This window comes from Aplidium turbinatum, chromosome 5 (genome assembly GCF_918807975.1).
Source record: "Aplidium turbinatum chromosome 5, kaAplTurb1.1, whole genome shotgun sequence".
Lineage (NCBI taxonomy): Eukaryota > Metazoa > Chordata > Ascidiacea > Aplousobranchia > Polyclinidae > Aplidium > Aplidium turbinatum.
Window position 1 is genome coordinate 23,241,123 of NC_137476.1, and position 27,376 is coordinate 23,268,498.

The following is a 27,376-nucleotide window of genomic DNA, read 5'->3' on the forward strand; positions in this document are numbered from 1 at the left end:
AGAGTGACGCAGAATTAGGTCAGCGCATCATAGTCACTACTGTTGTATTGAATAAAATATACAGCTGCGATCACCAGCGCTGTAAGTCTTGTTTGCAATTCCCGATGTTTATTTTAACAAAGTGTTAATCCGAAGTGCTAATTTACATCGGCTGGCACTTACAGTACTGGTATGATTGATTATTCCATGTCTGGCTCCTGTTCAGTGTTCAGTAATTGTGATAATTTTTCTTCAATTGCAGTGTGATACTTATTTGGTAGGTTACTATACAAATTAGAGTATGTTGTAAAACTCTAGCATTGCTTGGCAGCTTTCTCCAACATTTGTAGAAGATTTCAACAAATACAGATGAATTGCTTTTCTTTAACTCGATTGAGTAACCTCTTGCTTAAAAGAGGTTTGTTTTGTATTATGTTTATTATGTGGTAGATTAAAAAAATTCAAGAATTACGGTGTTTTAATGTATATATCTTACCTAAACGTCTGTTCGGCACTGTACATTTGCAGATTAAGTGTAGCTTTATAAGTTTATATAGGTCAGTTGCCCAATTTGCAGTATTGGTGTTAATAGCATTTTACTTTATGGAAAGTACAGAGATTCGTTTTTCGAAATTCTGTGTATGCAGTTATTACATACTGTAGGCTAACCTACCCAATGAAAGCAATACATGCTTTCCATGTATATACACCAAGCAATAGATTTTTTAAAAGGAAAATAATTTATAATTTTGTTTCAACCAAAGTTTTTTTAAAGTTGAAAATATTTTCTAAACCATGAATTTAGTGTCTGTATTTTAGGAGTTATAGTCAAGTGGGGTAAAAAAACAGTGGGGGTATTGGGATAAAAAAAACACCATTTTACATCTAAAATGAGTAGATATTCATTCAAATTTTTTAGTTACTGTTTAAGTGGTCTCTGGTGAATACTTTGAGGTGTAGAGGAAAAAAATTGGATTTGACAAAGAAGAGATATGTTTAATAGAGTAAATATGGCCAGCAAAAGGTGCAAAAAAAGGTTTGGAGGAATTAATTAAAGGTTTTTGCTCAGTTTTAGTGATTGGAAGTATGAATGTTTAAATGTTATATTGTGAGTACTATGTTGTGAGGCTACTTGATGCAACAAAGACTGGGGCCTCCAAATGTTTGTGTAGATTATTATTGACATGTTTTTTTACTCCAATAAATTTTGTTGATTTGGGGTAAGAAAAACCAGTGCATTTTATGAAATGTTTTGGCTTCGTATTGGTGTTACATCAACTGCCAAGCAGTATGTCACCAAATGATACAAAAACAAACTTCTGGATGCATCAGTGCCAATGTATGTATGACGTGTTATTCATGATCAATTGATGTAGTTGGAATTGGGGGTCCGAGGTTAAGATTAGTGTTACGGGTTAGTCGATCAATAGCATAGATTAAGAGCACAGAGTGGTCCATCGGTCGATAGTGCAGTGATTGTGCAGGGCTGGAAAAAATGCTTGGCTTCCCGGGAATTTGTTTTTTGTGAAAAAATTTCTCGTGGTTTACAATCACGATAATGACGTCATAATTACACATTTACACGTTTTCTGGCAAAAAACCTCACGCAAAAATATATTATCTACGGCCATCTGTAGCTTCATAGTTCCAATAAACAATCTTGGTATCGTATTTTATTCGTAAGCAGGCATGGCGCACTGTTTGTGCCTGATATGCCCACGTTGATCTGAATAAATTGGAACAACAATACCGTAAAACGCCCTAACTTTAGCCGAAACCGGATTTGTGATGTCAAAGGGTACTGGAGCAGAACTGCTTTGCTTATCACATTCATATTGCATATACACTTCAGTAGGGACTATGTGGATTGTTTAAAGGTGTTTGGTGAAATCTCCAGCTATATGGGGGACTACTAATCAACAATTTTTAAAACTTGCTAAAACCGGGAAAAATGCACCCTGGAAAACTGACTCCGGTTCATGTACTTTCTAAGTATCCAGAAAAAAATCAGTGAGTTAGAAAGATTTGTAATATGGCAGAGAGTCCCATGTTAAAATTTGATGAGCTTACTCCAACTTCAACTAAAAATATTATGGGTGGCCAAAGTAAGGACCTCAACTTCAGACGAAATACCCTAACTTTAGCCACCACTTAATCCATATTCGTATGGTTCAGTGATCCTCCCCTATGGTTCAGTTCAGTGATCCCCCCCCTCACGCCCCCCCTTAATTACATGCAAAACACAGCTAAAGTGTCAGTAGAAATCATGTTCCATGTTTTTTAAAACTTTCCTGATGGCTAAAGTTAAAGATAGCAGCCATAAATGGCTAATGAAAGCAGTTTAATTTATGCGGCTAAAGTTAGGATTTCATTCCTAACTTTAGCCACCCAAGGCTTTTTTAAAAAAAAGGGACCTGGAAAACTGTGATCAGTCTTAAAATACCATGATTGTGAAGAATAAACCAGTCTCATGTTTTTAGCATAGAATTTTTGTTTATTCAAGGACTATTGTTGAAATAATTGATAAAGCAGTTAAAAAAACGGCTAAAGTTAGGGCGTTTTACGGTAGGCTTAATAAATTAAACGCCACATGCTTACAAATTAGATCCACTGACTCACCCAGTCACCCACCACCGTGTGAATGTCATGAAACAATACGACATCACGAGCCGCTTGTTACGTACTTGACAAGTTGACAATAACAACACTTCATGCTCGAACGGGTTGATAGTTTGTATACTATGTGCATGGATAGCATAACCAATTAGAAAAACTGATATAGGCATTAGGCATATAGCACAAAAAAACGGCCAAGCGGATGAACAAATCAATGCACAACAATTTTCGCTGACAAACGCAAGACATAGCAAAAATTACTACTATAACGTTTACAAAATATCCAGTCCGCTACACGGAGAATGAAACGCCATTAACTTGACAACAAAATCAAAATTACAACGCTAAAACAGCTGTTTTTTTAAATCAAAGAAACCGCAAGCAAGTTTCGTCCATGCGAAATTACTACAAATAATACAATACACTACTTGGACATAAAAGATAGTGACGATTTCTCGTTGTTTAGTCTATCTACCACAGCAGATACTTTGTACATTTTTGAGCAAACGTCACTGGTAATAAAATGCCATGGTTTTCCTTTGAAATATAGATCAAGAGCCTGTTTCACGATGCTGTTACACTTGCTTATGTGTGGCCCATTCCAGTGAATGAGCAGCTCGTCGCTAATGTCTTTAATATCTTTTTTATTTGTGGATGTTGCGCTTCCAATAACTCGACGTCACTGTCTTCGACTTCTTTACTACTAGCAATAACACCTGTTTCGTTTGTTTTTTTGTTGTTGTTCTTGATTGTTCTCCTCGTCTTGGGGATGTGGTCTTTTCCGAGTGGATGAGGAAAACATTTCCATTAGACTTATTTGACCATATTCTTTAATAGGAAAACCTCGATGTTGCTGACGGGTATGTTCGCTAAGCCTGTCCCTTCGCATAGACACTCTGCAATAGCCACACCTAATCGGAAGCTTTGATTAAAATCGGAAGCTTTGATTAAAACGTTGGCGTAGCTGTCATTATTTTATCACCAAGAATTACTGAAAATACACGCTGAACTGAATATAGGGCTAACTTGAGTTATGCAAATAGTAATAATAACGCCAACACGGGCAGTCGAATAGCCGCTTAGCATCGGCAAGCGTTGATAGACGCTGACGCGTTTTGCTTGCGTCACCGGGCAAGCGTCTATACACGCAAGTTTTTGTTGCTTAACTTTGGAACAACGTTTGCGGTTGTATACAGCTTGTATCGCTTCAGTGAATTCCCTAAAGCTTTTGTTATCTATCAGCAATAGAGGGATTCCACGTTATACTTCAATGCGCACTGAGAGGTTGAAGCGTTGCATGGAAACCAGGTACTGTATTGCGAAACCCTCTGTTACCAATCAAGTTATTTGTTTCGATGCTAAATATCTACGATGGATGTGAATAACTGGTCATAATCTTTACAATATTTACCATCGTTTAATATAAGATCAATATCAGACTGGATTGGACCATCTGCAAGACCTCTCAAAGGAGGTTATCAGTTTTTCATTGAAGATTATTTGCGTGAAATTTTTACTAAACGTGGAGACTCTCAAAGTTTTATCTGCAAGGCAAAATGTTGGCCAAGTCAGAGAGCATGAACTCACACTTCGGATGAAGCAATCGACTCTAGTAATACAGAAAGCAAAGTGCTCTTGTACGGCAGGGTAAGTAAATGATTGGCAATCTATAATGCTATAAACATTTCTTTCTATGTCATGTAAAAGTTTGGATGGGTGATATTAAATTGTAATGTAGTTGCAAACTAGTCTTTTTACACTTTTGAGGATTATTGTTTTTATTAACCATATTATTGCTACTGCTGCTTGTAGCATAAGCCATTTGATATTACAGCTAAGCCTATATGCGGTTTATGTATAGCCTACCTACTGTATAGTAATATGAAGCAGTTTATGCTACTACCATGGATAACTAAAACTAGGCCTATCACGTTTAGTTACATAGTCCTATACTTTGTTCTGTTACCGTGCATAAACTTTTGTTTGGTATTAATTTGCATTTCTTTGTGTTGCAGACTTGGTGGTAGATGCAGTCACATTACTGCATTGCTATTCAAGATGGACCATTTTCACATTTGTGATGTAAAAATGATCCCAGGAGCTTTATCCTGCATCAGCACAGAGCAACAGTGGCACAAACCAAGAGGCGACGCCATTTTTGCAGAACCAGTCACAAATTACATCTTTACAAGAGCGGAGACCGCCCGGACCAAACGGAGGGTGAAAAGCACCATCACATCACGCAGATTTGATGCCAGATGCAATGACCTTAAACGTCCCTTGCTTGAAAGCAAAATTGAAGCCTTTGCAGCATGCTCTGCTTCAAATGCACCATTTTCGTACCTTTTGAAACATCATGATGCATCAAATGAAGACATGCTTGTACATGGGCTTACAGGAAGCACATCGTCGGCTGCGTAGCCGAGTGGTGAGAACGTCTGTGCGATGTTCGAAAGGATGTGAGTTCGACACCGCTCCAGAGCACGCGGCTGTGTCTCGGCAAAGACACTTAGTGGCAAGCCAAAATAAAGGAAGCAGCTGACTCGAAGACTTTATGTCACTTCGCTGCTTCCTGTCGTCTGTTGTATCGCATCTGTGATCGCAGTGTACTGTATGTTATCGCAATGGGCGCAAATAAAAACATGACTATTATTATTATTACATGCTCTTGAGGAGGCAACAACTTTGCGGCCTCAATCAGTTTTATGGCTCAATAGCCGAAAATGACAACTAACCTCCTCAAATTTTGGAAAAATTATTAAGCGGAAGACTACTTCCTTTTTAAGGTCAATTTTTAAACCACCAATGTTACACCATGTTCCAGCTGTTCGCCACGGTTTGACAAAGGAGAAGCATGCAGTTCGGTTATATCGCGAAGAGATGGAAAAACAACTAAACAGAGACGTGGAGATTTTTGACAGCGGCCTAATAGTCAATCCTGGGTTAAATTTTTTTGGAGCTTCCCCAGATGGAAAAGTGTTTGACAAGTACAAAACCGGGAAAAATTTTTGACTCTTGTAAGTGAAGTGTCAATTATGATGACTTTTGTCTCCATTTCGTTGTTGATGAACTAAAACTGAAAAGTACACACAACTACTTTTATCAAATTCAGGGGAAAATAGCCCTCAGTGGTCTGCCTTGGTGTGACTTAGTTGTCTATACTTCAAAGTCTTTATTTATTGAGCGAATAGCCTACACTTCGATATAATGTTCTGGACTGCAAAAATGGTACCTTCCCTTGCAAACTTTTATTTTAGTTTTGAGTTACCATATTTGGCTGAATACCGTATTTTACGGACCATAAGGCGCACCGGACTATAAGGCGCACTGTCAATAAATTGCTTTGATTAGTTTTTTGTTCATACATAAGGCGCACCGGACTATAAGGCGCACCGGACCATATATAATAGTATATCGGTACTGGTTTTGAGTGTAGGCAATAAAGCACTACCGCACTTGATCCATACATAAGGCGCATCGGACCATAAGGCGCACGATCAATTTATGAGGAAAAAAAAGAATTTAAAGTGCGCCTTATGGTCCGTAAAATACGGTAATTGTTTTTATGGTGATAATGTGGTTATGTAACCTATTCTGTGTTCATGACTTAAAAATAAATCAGAAGATGGTGTTAAACTGGTTTTAATATGAACAGAACAATCTGTGCAGTGTGCAGTACTGTAGTTTGTCTAGACTTTCAGCGCAAGCTTCAACCCGTCACGGTCTGTTGGTTCACCGTGGAATCCCTCTATTGTTTGGGTTCAATAAATCATCGTTGTGGTTTTGCTTTGTAAGGAAAAAGCTGGTGTGTTTACAAGCAGGTTTGAGAAATTCAGTTCAAACCGGCTATTCAATGAGTCTTTCCTAGTTGATTCAAGGCCTGGACACGTTGAATTCATATTACAGCCGAAACGCCAACAAAAACTTTTGCAAAAAAAAACGCTGTTGGCATGGCACCATGACGTAAGCGAAAATGCCGACCCTAAGTGGATAGAAGGGAAAAACTTCCCGCTGAGAAATTAAATTAACACTTTCACCGCGAAGGCTAATCCGCTAAAAGCATCCATTGACTGCTGAATTTTTTTCCCGTTGTGCAAGCGCCAGCATATTTTGATGAATGCAAAATAGCAGTAGGCCTACCATTGGTATACTGGAATTTACAATTATGACATCACAATACCAAAATTTAATTCGTAAATAACGTTTCTTGTAAATGCGCATTTGCGACGCTTGTATGAAGACGTTAGTAACGTGATTTTTACGGTAAAAATTTCCCATAAACCGGCAAATTTCCCGGAAATGTCATTCCCGGATTCCCCATTTTTTCCAGGCCTGGTGATTGTGTATGTATGATTGTATGTGTTATGCACAAACTGTTGATTGATTTCCTGTCTGTTGTTTTTTAGTTGTATGTTTATTCACAAATTGCTGATTGATTTTTTGCGATCCGCGAAATTTGATCGCCCACTTGCACATTCAAACTAGAGCTGCAGTTAAAATTCAGGATGACGTGCATAAGTATACTAGACACAATTTTTTGTCTTGCTGCTGTTTTATTACAGAAATGAGACTTTGCGATTTCACAATGTGTATTTTAATCAAAAGTGCATACAAAAATTGTGTACAAAATCGTTTGTCATCATCATCATGATCGTCGGTTTCGATTATTGGTTCAGCATCTCTCACAGTCCTTGATATATGAATTACACAAAGCTTCTTTCCTCTAGTGGAGAATCATTTTCATTTACACTACATATGAAATCAATATTATGATAATAAAGAAGAGGAAGCTGCTGTACTAACAGGGGTAAAAAAAATCAGGTATTTTGTGCATAATTTTCAAACCAGTTAAAGGATTTAAAAAATTTCATTATGGGAGGATAGACAATAGACATACATGCTCTCTATATTGTGACCAACTTTAGTGGTCATATATACTTGATAATGTTAAAAATATAGGACAACTTTTCTAAAAAAAATTTTTTTTACCCCACTTCCACTTGACTATAGTTCTAGTTTTTATGAGTTGTATTCGAAAATACTCTCTAGGTCCTACGCCAACACCTTTTCGGCTTTACATTATTTTTATCAGTAATGCAGATTGCAGACATCACTGGATTACTACTAAGACTTTTTAAAAATAGTACTGAATCTAATTCCTGCTTCGTACTGAGCAATGGAATGAATTTGGGTAATAATGTACTCAATTGCGCCTCTATATGGCTGCCTGACACTGTACGCTTTGTAAAGTGCTGGGGTCTGGGGAGCTACGCATTCTGCGATGGAAACAGCGCTATGTAAAAATTATTATTGTTACTGTATTACAATGCACTTACCAAAAGTGCTGGAGAAATAATAAACAAATTGTAATTATTATACAATTGTATTTGCTTGGTCACATTTCTTATTGTATATTAGTTCAATGCAAATCAACCTTTCAAATTGGTGGTGCTAACTGGATCATTACTTATATAGAGTTGAAAACACTTTCATTTTTTGGCATCATGATAAGAATGTGTTCCTTGTTTTCATTTGATTATGGTTTTATACGTAAAAACTCAGGAATTATTTTTAGTTAAGTTTAAATCTATTGTCGATGAATCAAAATACTCAAAATCTGTTTTTTTTTTTCAGAATGTATTTTGGATCACAACATTCTTTCCTGTTGTGCGTCAACAGGTAAAAAGGGTAACACAAAGAATGTAAACCGATCTAATAAAAACAGAAGACGTGGATGGAAGGTTCAAGATGGTATGTGAGGTTTACACAGACAAAACAAAAATGTGATTACTGAATTCATTGTGAAGTGTAGTTATTGATTGCAAGGTTGAATGGTCCAACACTTTATATTTATATGCAATGCTATCAGGATATAGCGCATGCCAGTAAACAAGTGTGAGGGTACACGTTAGGCTGTTGCGTTTTGAGATCAATTTTTCAAAAATACAAGTAATAGGTTTGGCTAGGTGGGAAATCACATAAAACCACCCCAAAAAAATTTTGAGCAAAAAATATCAATGTTTAGGGGTCCCTCCGCCTCCCCGAAAATGTCCGAGACCCATTTTTCTTTAAAATTGCATAACTTCTAATCTGGGGTTTTTTTTCGGTCATTTGTTGGTCATTGACCAATTTTTAGCAAAATGTCCGAAAAAAATATAGTCAATTCGGTCAAAATGTCCGAAAAAATATGTAGTCCACCCGCGCAAACCGATTTCAGTGATTGCAAAGAAGCTTCTTGCGCCACTCTACGACTTTTTGTCAATCGGAAATACAAGATATAGACTTAGTGTTTGAACGTTGATCCAATGTCTTATTATAATATATGTGATAACGCAAATACAGAAGTAACATTTCCCAAACGTGACTGACGTGGTGCTTTCAAGTGTGCCGCAATGTTGCGTTGCCTTGGAAAGGTCAAACTGCTTGGTAGAGATTGATCGGTCCGTTCTGTCAATCGGGATATTTTGTCAGCATGTTGCATAATTATATTATCAATTTTTGAGCTGGTGGTCAACCCTTTCGAAATGTTATTGACCAGACCTTGATAAACAACGAAGTATCCCTTTGTACGTTGATCCAATGTCCCATTGCTTGTGATAAACGCAAACATGAAAGTAACACACTCAAAGAGTTCAACTTTCTTGAAATGCCACTGTGTTTTCAAATCTTTCCTTCGAGTCGTGGAAAAGATTGATCTGTCAGTCGGGAAGTTATCCCAGCATATTGCATAATGTTGTTAACTTTGGAGCTGGTGATAACCTCTGTGAAATGTTTGACTCCACATCGATAGATGATGATTTTGTGTGATGGTTTTTGCAACGTCGTACTCCACTCCATTAAAAATTTTAAATTTGAAGTAATGTGTAATTGCGAACCAGGTGACAATTGGCGGAAAGTTTTAACAATAGCTGCGAAGCGTGACATAGATTGACCAAGTTTGGCAGCTAATTGCTAATGCTTTGCTGACTTTTAATGAAGAGATCGCAACCGCAGAAAGTGGATTCAGTTTGCTTTCTCGGTTGCAAACTCCAGCAAGAAATTGCTTGCGTTGTTCAATGTTCAACTGCAGATAAACTTATGCGTTTGACGCATAGGCACCGACTTTTCAAAAAACCTTGGGGGGCGAGAAAGGTAATGACGTCATAACCATAACGCAACTTTACTCAATTAAAATAGTCTTTGATTAAGCTTAGTGTCTTGTTTATATTGACACCTAGGTCGCAAACCGAATTTATTACAATCGCTGCTTGAAACGATTAGTTTTACGCATGCAGTACGTAGTACCTAGTTGTAAAAATTTTGATATCGTTAGCTCATAATTGGAACAGTTGGAAAACAAGCCGATTCATTTCCTTTTCGTGCGAGTGAATAACAATGATCAGAGACAGTGAAGTTGTCGAATAAAAACGCAAAAAATCATGATCTCAAGCAGAGTGAAAACCCGCCATCAGTTTTATTAACTTCGTTTCGCTCGTTTTGCCAATTACTTACCTTCAAAGCGTTAACAACGGCGAAGTGTTTTCTCTTTTGTTTTTTATCGAAAGTCTTTATAGTCTTTTATTGAATACAGTAGGCTATATACTCGAGTATAGGTCGAGATGTTCGCAAGTGATTTTCACCTCAAAAAGACAAGTTCAACTAACACAGGACAAACTGTTGTCTCCAGCTCGGCAGTTTTCAAAATGAACGCACTTAAAATCATTGTCGACGTAGATTACGGAGTGTGAAATCGTGTCGGCCTAAGTAAAAGTTTTAATACGTTTATTTGCAGTGATTCAAACTTAATTTTCAAATTTAATGATTTCTTTTCAATTCTAAACTTTATGCATTTGTTGAGCAATATGCAAAGCTCACGAGACAAAACTGCAGAAAGAGTTATTTTAAGAGATCATTTTTTTAATTTTTGCGTGTAGGTTGTAATCGTTCTTATTTCGTAACATTCCATGATCGTTGAAGTCGATGTGAAACCTTAGCGGCCGCATAAAACAATGATGTCAGGTTAGCTAGGTGATAAATAGCGGTAAAAGACGTCGTTAATGCAGGCAATATCTGCGATCAAGACCATTAAACATCTTTTCTTTTATCGGTTTTCGATTTAATTCTCACACATTGCGAAGAATACAATGCGTTCTGTTGAATCATAATTGTCTCACAGCGGGAAAACCTCGTTGAAAATAGCGCGTCTAATTTAGCTGGTTTACTTAATATTGCAGTGAATAGTTTTGTGACTATTCCAGCAGTGCAAGTTACTCTACCATCTACTTTGAAATTTCCATACTATATGAGAAAGCCATGCGATCAGCTGCTGTTTTGCGGGCAAGAGCAACGTGGGCTGTTTTTTTGCTTTCGGCATTCTTTAAGTCAGTTTAAATTATCTAAATCTCTTTCGCAAAGTGTTTTATCTTTGAAACACCACTTGTAATAACCATTTTTGTTGCCCCTCAACCATAAATTTACGGGGGGCGCCGCCCTCGGAAGTCGGCGCGTATGCGTTTGAGGTTGAATGCTGCATCATACAAAACATTCAATTATGACGCGACATACGCACACTGGCATGGCAACCCGAAGCGAGCACGTTACAACGTGAGCGGTGAAATTGTTGACGAGTTAAATCACTTTGTAAATGCGAACCATTAGACTTAGAGCGTAACGTGTTTTTTATTTGGTCATTCTTACTTGTTTTTATTCCTTTCCGTTGTGCAATAAAAGATGTCTGCGGTCGGGTGTTGCAAGGTTGAGTTTTGCTGATGAACGTTGAAGAAACGTTTGTCTGTTCTAACCTTTCTCAGATATAACACGTTTCTCAGCGAAACTTCATGTTGTAGCTGGTCAGGAAGTGCAAATTTCGGTTTGTATCAGCTACTTGAAAGGAAATATTTTCATCAGAAAAAATGACCGAAATAAATAAAAAATGACTGAATTTTTTCAAGTCATTTCGGACAAATGACCGAAAAGTCTCAACGAAAAAAAAAACCAGCTTCTAATCTGCTTGAGGTAGAAACTTCGTTTTTGGCTCTAAAGACTCAGAAGTCACATGTTCCTATCTGTTCTAAGAGGAATGTGTTCTTTAAAAGTGTTGAGAAAAACAGTTATGAGCCAAAAATGATTTTCAGGGCATTTGAGACTTTGAAAAATCATAGTAACTGCCTAATCATGCATATTTTAAAACAAATGTTTAGTTGCAGAGTAACTTGTGTTGAAAGGTGTTGTGTATACTATAAGTAAACAAAGTAACTGTGGGAAAATATCAAAATAAATGTGAATATTCTAAATTATTCCAAATTGGGGTCATTCTACCGGAAAACATCTTTAGCTCAGGAATGCATTTAAGTTAAAATACAAAAAAATTCAGGTGTATGTTTATGAAATGCATGTGTCAGCTCAGTAACAAAATGAAAAGAACAACGTTAACTAGCAATATACAGTAGCCAAATCCAATTTAATTCCTAAACTGAGAGAGGAACCTGCTAAAGAATATTGAATGAACACAAACAAACACTGAAGGAATCGTAATGAACACTGTAAACAGCTAAAACTGCTAGCGAACACTGAATGCAACAAATTCACATCACAAGTGTGATACCTTCAAGAAAACATAAAGATACACTGTATCTAGAAATCAAGTAAGCCACATCGCGCAAAGTCATGAAGAGAAATAGGCAGTTACCAGACTCAGCAGGAATATATATACGATTATAACAGTTGGGTATATTTCACACGAGCATAGCGAGGCGCAAGCTCGATAGATACACTATCCTGTGAATCAGACAAATGGCTTGCAATGAATTCAGGTCTACAGTCATGGACGTGACATAAGATCTTATGGAGTCGTCAATTTGCTTCATCATGCTGCTTGGCATTGCATCGTCACTGTCTTTAACTTTTCTGTTCTGAAGGCATTGCATTACATTCCCGATTAACCGTTCATTAGGCAATTGATTGTTTTTGAATGATAGCCAGTCTCTTTTCTCACCATGTGTTAAGCATGGGGAGCACTGGCCTTTTGCATCAAAGAGTGCAGCCAATGGCTGATTGCTCCATGCAAGGTTCTTGGTGTCTACAGATGTCTACAGATGTACACACCAAGAAGCTTGCATGGAGCAATCGGCCATTGGCTGCATTCTTTGATGCAACAAGCCAGTGCTCCCCATGCTTAACACATGGTGAGAAAGGAGACTGGTTACACTGGTCAACAAAATGAGAAAAAAATTTTTTGGCAGGACATCTAAGAGTGTTTTCTGGGGTTTTCAAGGTCTCTGATTACGAATATGACATTGGTTTTGCCAGATTGACTCTAGTTTAGAAGATACCTATACCCCTAGATTAGCCCAAATTAGTGTATTTACCTGTATTAACCCCTTAAACATCTCACCAAGAAGGACGTAAATCTTATCAATTTTTGTTTGATATAACATAATAATTAGTAACGAAAGATAATTTAAAAATTATTGTAAAGTCCTACATGAAAGGGTTCAACAAAAACAAGAAGAATACTTGGCAGTTCCCAAACCTGGAATCTGCTATAAGACCTGTAGCGCACTCCGAGGACCTACCGGTGCCTGTTTTCACTAGCTTTTATGACATTGATCTGATGTAAAAGAAGAGGAGATTCCTTCGTCAGATCAACATGCCGTACCGAGTGTTAACTGCAGCAATTATGAAGAACCCTCATTTGGTCCTCAGTTATTCAATCAATCTGAACTTAATGACTTAGTCCGAGATCTTTGCTTGTCAAAAGAGCAGTCTGAAGTTCTTGCATCGCGACTCCAAGAAAAAAAACATGCTGGATTCTGGTACTAAAGTAACACTTCACAGAACACGGGAAGGCAGCTTGCTTAAGTTCTTTTCCAAAGAAGATGATCTTGTTTACTGCGATGATGTTGTTGGACTTCTTGGTCTTATGAGGGTATCACCGTATCGCTGTGAGGATTGGCGGCTCTTTATAGATAGCTCTAAAGCAAGCCTAAAAATTGTACTAATTGCATAATGGAAACAAATTTTCTTCTGTACCAATTGGACATTCTACCAAGATGAAAGAGGAGTATGATGCCATCAAACTTGTCCTTGAAAAGCTTGACTACAATACCCATCAGTGGCTCATCTGTGTTGACATAAAAATGGTCAATTTTCCAATTGGTCAACAAAGTGGATATACCAAGTATCCTTGCTTCCTGTGTTTGTGGGACAGCAGGGCGAGAACCCAGCACTGGCACAAGAAAAACTGGCCGGAACGCACCAGTCTTCAAGTTGGGACAGCCAATGTAATCAATGAACCTTTAGTTCCCAGGGATAGAATTGTATTTCCTCCTCTGCACATCAAATTAGAGCTAATGAAGCAGTTCGTCAAAGCATTAATCAAGGAGGAGAATTGCTTCAAGTACATTTGCAGTCAATTTCCAGGACTCTCCGATGAAAAGCTTAAAGCTGGTGTCTTTGATGGACGTCAGATTCGAACATTGATTTAAGATTCGAATTTCACCAGTCACATGAACAGCAATCCGGGACAGCAATGAACTCACTGCATGGAACTCCTTCAAGGATGTAGTACTGTAGTAGCCTACAAAACTTCTTGGGGAATCACAAAGCACCTAATTACAGAGAATTAGTTTGGAAGATGTTATCTGCATTTGGAAAACTTGAAGCTAACATGAGCATTAAAGTTCACTTCCTATTCAGCCACCTTGACAGCTTTTCTGACAATCTTGGTGATTACAGTGAGGAGCAGGGGGAAAGGTTCCACCAAGACAATGGAAGAAAGATATCAGGGCAGATGGAATGAGCACATGAAGGCAGACTATTGCTGGAACCTGTTGAGAAACTGCCCAAAAGTTTCTCTCAAGCGAAAATCTTACAAGAGAAATTTTTTAGTCGCAAATTAGTTAATAGTTTTAATCTTTTTGTATTTCATACTATTGTTTTCAATTTACAACGACAAAAATAATGTGGTTCCATTTATCTAAATTTTATGATACAAGGTTGATTGACTGATTTAATGCAACATATTGTACTTACACTACTGTATATGGTTGTGTATTTTGTGTATATGACATCGGTAACATCAAGTTTTGAAGTATATATGACAAATCTAGTATTGCTAAAAATTTCGTGATGTTGCTGTATTTAAACTTAAAACTGTCTTTATTGTTTACAATTGACCATTAAATTGCATCTCTGAATTATCTAATATGGTTAAACTTTTTTTTTTGATCTGGCGCATAAGGCTCAAATATGGGACTTTGGTCAAAATGACCCCATACAATATCTCCAAAACTAGAGCCAATTCCGGAAAACTAAGGCCATATTCGGAGTCAGCGCAGGCCTTTCAAAACCCCAAAAACTACTCTAACTTTGTCTGCCAAAAAATTTGTGTTGACCAGTGTTATCATTCAAAAACAATCAAATGCCTAATGAACGGTTAATCGGGAATGTAACGCAATGCCTTCAGAACAGAAAAGTAAAGACAGTGACGATGCAATGCCATGCAGCATGATGAAGCAAATTGACGACTCCATAAGATCTTATGTCACGTCCATGACTGTAGACCTGAATTCATTGCAAGCCATTTGTCTGATTCACAGGATAGTGTATCTATAGAGCTTGCGCCTCGCTATGCTCGTGTGAAATATACCCAACTGTTATAATCGTATATATATTCCTGCTGAGTCTGGTAACTGCCTATTTCTCTTCATGACTTTGCGCGATGTGGTTTACTTGATTTTTAGATAAATACAGTGTATCTTTATGTTTTCTTGAAGGTATCACACTTGTGATGTGAATTTGTTGCATTCAGTGTTCACTAGCAGTTTTAGCTGTTTACAGTGTTCATTACGATTCTTTCAGTGTTTGTTTGTGTTCATTCATTATTCTTTAGCAGGTTCCTCTCTCAGTTTAGGAACTAAATTGGATTTGGCTACTGTATGTTGCTAGTTAACGTTGTTCTTTTCATTTTGTTACTGAGCTGACACATGCATTTCATAAACATACACCTGAATTTTTTTGTATTTTAACTTAAATGCATTCCTGAGCTAAAGATGTTTTCCGGTAGAATGACCCCAATTTGGAATAATTTAGAATATTCACATTTATTTTGATATTTTCCCACAGTTACTTTGTTTACTTATAGTATACACAACACCTTTCAACACAAGTTACTCTGCAACTAAACATTTGTTTTAAAATATGCATGATTAGGCAGTTACTATGATTTTTCAAAGTCTCAAATGCCCTGAAAATCATTTTTGGCTCATAACTGTTTTTCTCAACACTTTTAAAGAACACATTCCTCTTAGAACAGATAGGAACATGTGACTTCTGAGTCTTTAGAGCCAAAAACGAAGTTTCTACCTCAAGCAGATTAGAAGCTGGTTTTTTTTTTCGTTGAGACTTTTCGGTCATTTGTCCGAAATGACTTGAAAAAATTTAGCGGTTTAGAAGTTATGCCATTTTAAGGAAAAATGGGGCTCGGACATTTTCCGGGAGGCGGAGGGACCCCTAAACATTGATATTTTTTGCTCAAATTTTTTTTGGAGTGGTTTTATGTGATTTCCCACCTAGCCAAACCTATTACAGTCGAAATCGTTTAAGCGCATAGTCAATTTGTCAAGCTTTTTTATGCGCTTAAACGGTATATGCGCTTAACCGTTTACATTGTTTGACAGTATCCTATACGTCAATACCGAACGTTTATCTAACGCAAAAGCGTGAAAACAGACCGCTGGACTTTTTCGATGAACGAAGGCATTGAGCCTTAATACGTAACCCGGAGTGTTAGGAGATTTACAGAATATTCTAGAATAGTACTGTACAACCGAATTCCAAATAACGGTACTACTGTACTTTGTTTGGCTGTTGGTCAGCGAAGTGTGACGCAGCAACAACTGTTCACGCGCGTTCCTCGTGGCTTTCGGGTAGCTGCCGTGATCACCCAACCGTAACGAATTCGCTTCAGCGAGCAAGAAAGAAAATTCACTAATCATGCGATTTAGATTTTCCAAGAACTACGCCGGTGTGCTCAACGTAACGATAACTTGTTTATGACGTAGCAATCCATAAATTAAATGTAGTCTTGTGATTCATACAGTACAGTTCTGTACTCAAATCATAGAAGAGAAGGCCTTTTTTCGTGCGGTTTTACTTTATTGTTTAAATCATGTAGGCGCTAACTGTCTGTCTTGAGGTGTTATCTTGAGCAACTTAACACTTTGCCAAAGGAAATATGCGGTTAAGTGATAAAAGTCTACAAATCTATCAAGAATTCCTAGTCGCTTAGCCGATTTATGCGATTAATCATTATGCGACTAACCGTTGAATTTTCTTCACAAGTGAATGGGAATGGTTTGGGATTATGCAATGCTATGCTCTAAAGCGATTTATGCTCTTAACCGATATGCGACTAGCCGATTTCGACTGTACTTGTATTTTTGAAAAATTGACCTCAAAGCGCAACGGCTTAGTTGTACTGTATCAATTATTCTAGTGTAATGATGATACTATTCTATGTTGCTGTTGTTTATGAGCACTCTTTATCATATTGATACTCTAGAGCAGTGGTTCCCAACCGGGGGGGAATTCCCCACTAGGGGGGAATTTGGTTTTAGGATTGTAAAGCTTTTTAAGCCTAGTAAGTTGGCCTAGACCAGAGCTTTAAAGTGGAGGAGCCCTTAACTCTGATCTTTAATTTTAGCCCATCCTTAATCGGAACCCTTAAGCCCGATTATTTAAGCAACTGTGCACTGATAATCTGACATGGATGCAAACCATCACGTAGGCCTACTTCTTTTTAATGCAAATACTCGATTGCTTTGAGGAGGAAACGTAACCAAGCAAGTGTTTGAGCTCAGAGACGAGCTTAAATTATTTTTTGACCTTTAAATAAAATTGGAATTTGTTTTATTGCTGAATGATGACAGATGAATTAGAGTCCTTGCTTATTTGGTTGATATGTTTGATCCATTGAATAAACTAACCTAAAAATGCAAGGGAAAAAACAGTATAGGGTACAATATATATTCAATCGCTATCTTTGTTTGAAGCAGATTGCGCATTAACATGGGTTATCTGTATCCATGCGCCATTGACATATCGATACCATGTGAATTTACAAACTGTAGCCTACTGCTTCCATGCTGGCTCAAGGCAAGTTGGAAGAGTGTGATTGATTCATGTCACTGTCATTAGGAGATTATCTTAAAGTAATAGAAGGCTCCGCTGTCCTGATTGCGGGGGACTATGTTTTGTCTGGCCCCTACCCTTCGACCGGGTCTTCTACTATTCGGTGAGTCCGATTCGGTGAGTTCCTAACCTCTAACCCCAAACCCCTAACCCTAAAACGGCAATGATAATTAGGCTACGGTACCCGATAATTAAAAAAAAAAAATTGAAAAAATTCCTCGTTAAGGGATCGGACTCACTGAAACGGGCCATTCCGCCTTCAGGCCTCGAAATTTGTACTTTTTTCCAGCGGTCAAGCATGTCCTACCGGACTGGCCCTTTCAGCGGACATTTAATATCTCAACCGGACATATTTTTTGCATGAAGATTTTGCACAAAATCACACTACAGTATTGTGTAGTCGTGTTTGTAGAAGATTTTCTACAACAGAATAACTCTGCAATGGTTCATGGCTTAATTAACCGACCCTGAAGTATACTGGAGCAGATTGCTTGCAAATAAATCAGTGCGTTAATGACAGTCGTGTAATGACGCAATAAACACAATTGAAAACAACAATCCAAATTTCCTTATTACAAAAGCAACTACGATCACTTATTCCGTGGTTTTTGCGTTATAGAATCGTTGTGCCAAGCGATTACTGCCAGCGCGGGGTCGTAAATCTCCATGTCAGGACTGTCCAGACAAATGCGCATTAGTGACTCAATAGTGTTAGCCCTCAATAGTGTTAGTGTTAACTAACTAACACAATAGTGTTAGTTTAACACCCTCCCTTCTGTGCAGAAATTCTATTTCTATCAGTATCAGCGTGAATAAGGTCGCCACATTCGCCTGAGCACGTGCGGAACCCAGCTGAGACTTGCTTCTCTGTGACGTTTCTTTTTAACAAACGATCAATGTAACGCAATAATCTTCATTGTTAAAATTAGAATACATATCCTGCCGAAAAGTTCGGACAACTGTATTTCAAGGCACGGAATGGCCCGTTTCGGTGAGTCCGATTCGGTGAGTCCGATCCCTCAACGGGGGATTTTTTCAATTTTTTTTTTTAATTATCGGGTACCGTAGCCTAATTATCATTGCCGTTTTAGGGTTAGGGGTTAGGAGTTAGGGTTAGAGGTTAGGAACTCACCGAATCGGACTCACCGAATAGCAGCAGACCCTTCAAGGCAACATTGCAAGGCGTTGAAATGATGTAAAAATCGCTACTTTTGCCATCAGCTCGTTAACCACGCCACTCTAATGTGATCTTTAAAGCAATTGCCTGTAGCCTACTATTATTGCTTCAGCTCCGTATTTGTTCGCGTTAAACAAACAATTGTAACAATTCAAATTTAAAATATATTTTTGCTGCATTAGCTCTATTTTTGTCAAGAATTTTGCGGCGGTCATTTATGACCGACCAATGAGTCGGCTTCGGCAGACATTCGAGGTCATTCCGGAGGTCATGTCCGCCATGACCGCCGGAATTTCGAGGCCTGCGCCTTCGACCAGCCTGGCTTTGGTGGCCCTTCCAGGAGCAGATGCCAGTACCGCTCAGCATTTAAAGATGCTTTGGAAGCTTTCACTTGCAAGCTTGATGATTGAAAGAGAAAAGTTAGAATGAACAATTGAACATATCACCATATTTAAAGAACTATCCTCGGTGCTGGTTGTTGACGGCAAAGAACAAGTTCTCCAGAGTTGGAAAAAGAATTGATTTTGCAACATCTCACAGCATTAGAACTGGAATTCATTCAATATATTCCTGAAATTTATGACGATGAGCTTGATTTAATATGAACTTTATTCACACTGCTGATGGAAAAACTTCCCGATAAATTGCAGAATGAACTTTTAGAACTCAAAACGGATTCTTGCACAAGAGATTTATTCAGAGAAAAAATCAATCACTGGATTTTGGCCATTAACGTTTAATTCCTATCCCAAAGTGGCAGAGAAAGCTATTCGAAGTATCCTTCCGTTTGCTTCCACTTATCTATGCAAATCAGGTTTTTCAACTTTTGCAGATGAAATAAAAACAGAGAAACCGAGTAGACGTGAAGAATGATATTCGTTGTGCTCTTTCCAATACTCTTCCACCACATTCATGAGTTGTCAAAACAAAAAAAATCACAAGCTTCACACAGACTGTTAAATGCGTTGACTCTTATATTTTGAATGTCGTTGGCTCCAGCTCGTGTCCGATCGAATTTGGTTTTGGATGGTGGGTGATGTCATATGTGGCTTTAGAGACTCAGTCTATGATGGGAAGGACGTGGGAAAAATATCACATTGTATGGATCAGGCCTCGAAACAACTTTTTTTTTCCGGCGGCCAAACGTGTCCGACTGAAGCAAGCTGTTCGGCGGCCAATCACAAGCACGTGGCGGCCATCGGAACTTCGACACGCATCAACAATCAACATACAGTCTTCGAAATTAGCACATTTTCACTTCGGCAGAAGCGAAAAATATACTAGAGTAGTCTATCACAACCGCACTGTTTGATTTGTTGTGATGTAATAATGCCAAAAGTAGCGATAAAGCGAGCAACAAGATACGCACGTCGCACGCTGTTATAGTAATTCACGTTAAATAACTCACGGGGGAAAGTAAGTTAATTTTGGGTTGATTCAACGTTCGAGTCAGCACAAATCGATTTAATTTTCCCGGCAGGTTATATTGCGTAACAACAATGCCCAATAAGAAAGTTACGTTTGTTTTACATTAATTCGACATCTAGCAACGTTGAACTATCATAAAATAATGTCAATTGCTCAACCAGGTACCGGTAACAAATTAATAGCTCCCTACGAGAAGTTTGCATCGATTTACGTATATACTATACACTAACATAATTTCGGCACAATTGGGATAGGCTACTGCGAACAACACAAAGTCTGTTTGATAAAGAACTACCTGTCAGAATCGGAATCATCAGATGCTGTATCGGAGCACGAGGTTGTCGCGTCATCACGCCTTTGCCGTTCGCAATGAAGCGTCCACGTTTTGCGGCTTTCGGGCTTTGATACCAATCCACACGCCTCTTTCTTTTTCATAGAGATCCATCATGGTGTTGACTAAGGAACAAATCTATGGCTGTGCCATAACGACTGGAAGGAATGTCTAACCCTAACCTTACAAGCGCTCGTGTAGCCTCGGCATTTTTATTGCCGACGCTAATGCGCCATTTGCCGACGCTAATTTCGAAGACTGAATATATCGCATCAATAAAATGTATTGTGATGTCACTTGCATTCTGCGGAGGTCAGACATCAGCTGCTTGGTCACTCAATAATGTTAACAATTCAAGCATAGACAGGGTGTATTGTGATTTATCGAATACTTTGACTGCTTTCTAATCTTTTGTGATTATAAGTGGCAAAGTACTTTATTCACAAGGCCGCTTGCGTAAATTTTCTCGGAACTTCATGGCGGACAAATGCGGCCGACGGAAGGGCGAGACCCGGCGGACAAAATGTCGGTTTTTGTAGGTTAATCGCGGCCATGGCCGCGATGGCCGCCTTCAGTTTCGAGGCCTGTGGATGGTTGGAGACGTGGTAGTTTTAGCTTTCTTTTCTAGGGTTTCGTTTTTCATATGCCTTTTGTATCCTGTTTTTTAGAAATTTTTTGTGCCTTCTCTAGTTCTTTTTTCTCCAGAGTGATTCGTCACTAGCAAGTTGTTCCCATGAATCCAGATCAATGTTTGCATGGTTGAGGGAGACTTTCAGCTAGTCTTTGTATCTCATTTTTGTTTTTTGTCTTTGAATTAGAGATGTACCGATATATCGGTATTGGCATCGGTATCGGTGATATCGGCCATTTTTTGAGTATCGGTATCGGCATCGGTATCGGCAAAATTTGGCCGATACTGTGGCCGATACTAAACATGTAATAAAAAGGCGTTTGCTGCGAATTTTCTGCAGAAGCAAAGATATAGATTTTTTAAAGTAGTAACTAACGTCACATTGATGTAGAAAAATAAAAACCTGTTCAAATTTTTGATACCTCACACTCCCATGACTTCATGCGCACACCTTTTGGCATTGTTTGCTTACAGTAATTCTTTCACTAAAACAAAACGTTTTGTTTCAGAAGTTTTGCGTTGTTCGATTCTTAAGTTGTAAAGGAGACTCAATTTCTCCAATATTTATCGTTTGTGTTTCTTTTTTACTCTCAACAGAAGATAAAACCAGGCCAGGACTGCCCAGGTGGCGGAAATGTGTATAATTTTGCATCGTTTTTGCGTTGCTGGACGTTTGGGGGACTCGTGTAACTCGTGTAACTTGGTTCTTTTTGATGGGCTGGTTCTGTCGGTTTGTGATTTGGTTTCCGCATTTAGTTATGGTGGACTCGCCAAGCTTGGGCAATGTCATGGCGGAGTGGGTGGGAGCGGTGAGACTACGAGTCCTCGCTGGGCTGGTCAATAAGTGGTCTTGTTGCACCTGGGATGGCGGCCTCGTTGTGGGGGGAGCGTTCTTCTCGGCTGTCGGCGCGGTGCTGGGCACTCACTGGTGTGGCGGGCTAAATTGCAATTCGCTGGCCATAGCGGTGTGGCTTCCACGCTAGCCATTTAGACCATCCAATCAACTATATGTTTCTCGGCAGCCGTTTTGCAGCAAGAATTGACATCGACAAGAATTGAAATGGCTAGTGTGGAAGCTGCACCGTTGTGGTTGGCGAGTCGCAGCTGCTCGCTGTGCTGGTGGGTGCTCGGCCTTGTGCTGGTGGCCGGGAGGGGCGCTCCTTTCTTCGCAATGGGGTTGTCGTCTTGGGCGCGGCAGGACCGTTTTGATTGGTTTAGTGAGGATTCGTGGTCCCATTGCTTTCGTGTTGGGCCTGCTAGTTCTGCCGTGGAATTGTTTGGGCTTGGTGGGTATGTTGCAGCGAGGGGTGGAAGTTGGGTCGCGGACTGGTGGAGCCGGCTTGCTGGGGGCAGCCGGGTTGCATAGTTTTTTTGAACGTTTAGCAGCGTGGGGGCGATGCGGGATTGTGCATTTTTGCTGCCTGGGTGGTCTTGGCCTGGCAAAAGCTTTTCAACCAAACGACAAGCGCCCTTAGGTTGCATATTACTTGTCGAATAGTTTTGTACGACTACACAAATCACTTGGTTTATATTTTACATCTTATTATCAATTATGATAGCCTATTTGGAGAGTTTGCGCAAACACTTTATTTAATTTTTCAGAAACCCCAATTATGATGTAATGTTTCTTCCCTTATACCCTAGTCCTCAATTATGGTGGCCTTTCATTACTAAAACCTACTATTATGACACAAAAATGCGGTTGAGATTGGATTCTTGAATCTTTAATAAATTATACCAATTGAAAGCTTTTTTTAATAGTTTTATGCAAATAAGGTAAAACTTAGCATTTGATATAATACCTTGCAAATACCAAAATTGCATCTTTTTGTAACACCAAAGTATCGGCCAAAATATCGGTATCAGTATCGGTATCGGCCTAAAAAAGTGATATCGGTATCGGGATCGGTATCAGCCACAATATTGGTATCGGTACATCTCTACTTTGAATAAATTACTTTTCAGCAACGTTCTTCATTAATTAAATTATTTTAGTATGAAAAGGAATATTACAGTCTAAAAAGCTTATTACTAGTAAAAGTTTAGTTTATCTTACAAGACTTAGATTAAAATATTAATGTAAACGAGTTTTTAATAAACTAAATTTATAGGGGGGAATTTAGATTTGAGTATTAACTAAAAGGGTCCACCGGATAAGAAGGTTGGGAACCACTGCTCTAGAGTCTAGTCTACTTTATTGCACTGCTAATCTAATTGCAAGCATTTTTTTAAATTTCAAACATATATCAGTCTAAAAACACTTCCTAACTTGTCCAAGTAGTAGTAGTCCAGTCCAACACAATTAAAATCACTTTTGACACGAATAGAAATATGTCTGATTAATCAAATATTTATATTTGCTTGTCAAGATCGTTTTTGCTTGGAGAGGACAGTAAATGCAAATGGGTATTGCTATCTTGATATAACTGCAATCTGAGGAGCTATTGTTTATGCCATTTCTTTCAATCTTGATTTTCCAGTGCTAACATAAACTGCTATTGATTAAAATGAGCACTTGATCCCAAAGTTTCTATTTTCAACTGTGAATCTCCATACTTGTTGGTTATTTGCTGTAAGCTGTGTATATAAATGCCGCTATTGAAAATTTTCAAAGTCAAATCAGACATTCTGTTTATTAGATAATAGGGCTGCATTGTATGGTTTTACTATTACAATAACCTATTTTTGTTGACAGGTGACACAGTCCATGCCGGTTATGTACTTGCACTACAAATTCATCGTTACCGTTGGTTTCCAGGAGCTAATGTATGTAAAATGAGCAAAAACGTTTATTATTTAATCTTGTTGGGTAGAATAGGATTGGGAAGGGCATGTGTGACGCGTGTGTTAAAACCACACAAGCTGTGAGCGTAAGATGTAGCTTCTACCTGCCAAGTTAACCTCACCTTCAAGTTGGACCCAATCTATTTACACTAACGAGGCTCTGACTTCGGTCGAGTGATGGGCACCCTAAGAAAAGTAACCATTCAACCTTCTGCCTTGAAGGACTTGTCTCTTGAGGCTAAGGCTAGGTCCTCAGATAACGGGTCTGCTACTATTCGACGAATCCGATTTGGCGAGTTCCCTATTCGGCGACTGCCTTTTTCGACGAGTTCCCTATTCGGCGATTTTTTGAAAATCCAACGACGCCTTATGTAAATCCAACGATTGAATATTATTCAATATTCAGACATTGAATCAATGTAAATACAAACTGTTAGGCTAATTGGGTTCTTTCAACAAATCGAATCGCTTTTGTAAATGTTTCTCAGGTACAACCTATGCCTGGTCAGCAAAAGTTCCCTTTTGTACACGATTTCAACGTCTGGCGACGTTAAAACGATGTAATTGCCTTTACATTACATTCAAAAGTTTTTGTTGACATCAAAAATTCTTTGACTGTTTTGAGTTACAGCATCGTTTTGTGAAAAAGGTTGTTTTGATGAAAAATATATTTGAAATATCATATAAAATCAACAAATAGCTTATTTAAAAAATGAATGACATGACTAATAACATAAACATGACGCAAAGAAGGTGGATGATGTAGGATACATGTCAATTTTATGTGAGCAAACATTTTAATTTAATAGTTCAAACATTTTTTGCTAAATATCATTTTAATTTATTTTTCTTTGTCGGAATGCCAAAGAAACGATATTGTGGAATGAAATACAAAATTCTCTAAATAAACAGAAGGCGTCGTTGGAGTTTCAAAAACTCGCCGAATAGAGAACTCGCCGAAAAAGGCTGTCGCCGAATAGGGAACTCGCCGAATCGGACTCACCGAAACGGGCCATTCCGGCTTATAACTGGGGTTGGCGTCAGCAAGTGCATGCGGCTATAAAATCTTTGCCAAACACTTCACAATGCAGTCAATCATTGATCTTGTTGGGTAGAATAAACATGTGTGAGTGGTATGGTCAGGAATTTATAAAAGTGATTTGTTGCTTTGTTGAACATTTTCTTCCTGCCCTGGAATATTTTCTAATGCAATTGTTTTTACTTGATTGAGAAAGCCAACGTCACAGCTCCATCGTAAATATAGTTCTCACAACATTTGACACATCTTAGCTTACAACCTCTCCTGACTACGCCACTCCACGTGGGCTAGAGTGCAGTTGATTTCTCTGTCTGTAAGCTACTGATGCGTGTTAGTTTGAATAATCCCTTTGATAAATGGTGTATGTTGCAAGTGCATATTCCTCTTTACATGTACCTGACCTATTAGGCTATACCGTAGTTAACAAAAATGTTGACAATATTTAATAACCTAATTAAGCTACTACCTTTGTTGCTAAGTAAAAACGCTGAAAGGCTGATTATTATTATTATTATTATCACTTATTATCAGTGCTTGTACGTAGACCTAGGTAGGCTATATTGTGATTCGCCAAAAACAAAAATACTCAGCGGTTGACAACTATTAATTATCTCCGATAGCTCATTCTTTTAAGTGACCGATTATAAACGAAGCAATGTCAAGATCGTGGAACGACGGGTTAACTCTCGGGGTGTACGCTTTAGGAAAGAGCATTATTGTCATTTGTTCAAGGCCACTAAATACGCGAATCCGGGAGTCCGCGAATGCAGATTCACACAATCATCATTTGTTTAGATCTATGTTTGAAGAAAACAATATCTTTTCCTAATTTGAAATCTGCATCCCGCCGATGACAACACAGGTTCCATGAAACATTCAACACATTCCTAGATTCCATGCTGATGCAGCAAATCATGCTGCAAATCTTTTGATATCAAGCAGAGCTGTCATTGGCTGCTTTCTATTAGCGCCAAAGCATCAGTGTTATATACAGTATAAAGCGTGTGTCTTGTGATTGCAGGTCCTTTGCGGGAGGAAACGATCGCTCACTGCTGCATGCACTGGAACTGTTCGCTTCACCAAAGAAATATTAATCCCAGAGAAAGGCGAAGAATTGGCAGAAACTGTAACTGGATTTCCAAGAGGAGCTTTACTTTACAAGACAACAATAAATGTTATTCCTCCTGTGAACAGTGAAGGCGAATTTCGATTTGTCGAATCGGTTTGAGTGTTATTTTCACATTGCGTTTTTTGTTCTTGTGGTACATTATATCTTCAAAGGATCCGTCGGTAGGTATGAGTGGCAAAGAACACGTCGATTGATAATATCGTTTGGTGTGATCTGAAGATGCACCTCGCGAGTGTTGCCTCTAAGAAAGTTTTCTAGTTTGCAATAAAAAAAAAATTTGGTGAGTATCAATATTTCAAAGCTGTGTTTGTAAATTTGGAAGTGAATTACGAACTTAGGGACCGTTCAAATATTACGTAGCGCTATCGAGGGGGAGGGGGGGTTTATGAAAAGCGTTACGTTAGCGTCACATCGGGGGGGAGGGGGTTCAAGCAAAACGTTACGTAACGCTTACGAGTACGGTAGTTTAGTTGTGCTGACTGGTATTGTCGTTTGGATACTAAATTAAGCTGAAATCATATCCAACAAAATCTTCATCAAGTAACAACTACGGTACTGTAATTTCCGTAATTCCATGCAGGTAGTAAGTGCTTAAAACCTCGCATTGCGAAATTGCAAGGCAGCATTCTTACATCACAAAGCTTGCTGTGATGTGAGGCCAGAAAATCTGGCCTTATTTGGCCCTTTTTATGGCTGCAAATTTTGACCGGTTTAGAAGGTATTATTTTAAGTAAATTGCAAATAAAAGTATCACTTAAAGCTTGAACTATATCCGTTTTAATTACTAAGTAGAGAATGTGTTAGCTGTAGACACTAGACAGGGTGGTTCTATGAGTTGAACCGGGTTTCGGGACTATTGCCGAGTAGCCTAATTAGTGAAGTCTTTTAGCTTAGTCAGTACATAGTACCAACAGCATAGTAGCCTACGGTGTAAGCAACTGATTCTGTAAACCATCTAAAAACTTCATAGACCTGCTGATTATAGGGTAATAATAATAGAAAGAACCAATTTTATCAGAAACAGTTATATTTTAATCATTTTTTTGAAAGGTTAAGGTATAGCCTATTCAAGTATTGAAAATGAGTAAGTA

At 38.4% G+C, this 27,376-nt stretch overlaps 1 protein-coding gene across 1 annotated transcript; it reads left to right on the plus strand.

Moving 5' to 3' along the window:
* Window positions 1–245: 245 nt before the first annotated feature.
* On the plus strand, window positions 246–27,051 carry LOC145770772 (large ribosomal subunit protein bL27m-like). Its single transcript, XM_082582489.1, has 4 exons — window positions 246–397; window positions 8,230–8,346; window positions 24,029–24,099; window positions 26,178–27,051. Exons 1-4 carry the CDS (start codon window positions 349–351, stop codon window positions 26,382–26,384), a joined length of 444 nt encoding a protein of 147 aa, XP_082438615.1. The 5' UTR covers window positions 246–348; the 3' UTR covers window positions 26,385–27,051.
* Window positions 27,052–27,376: the final 325 nt, after the last annotated feature.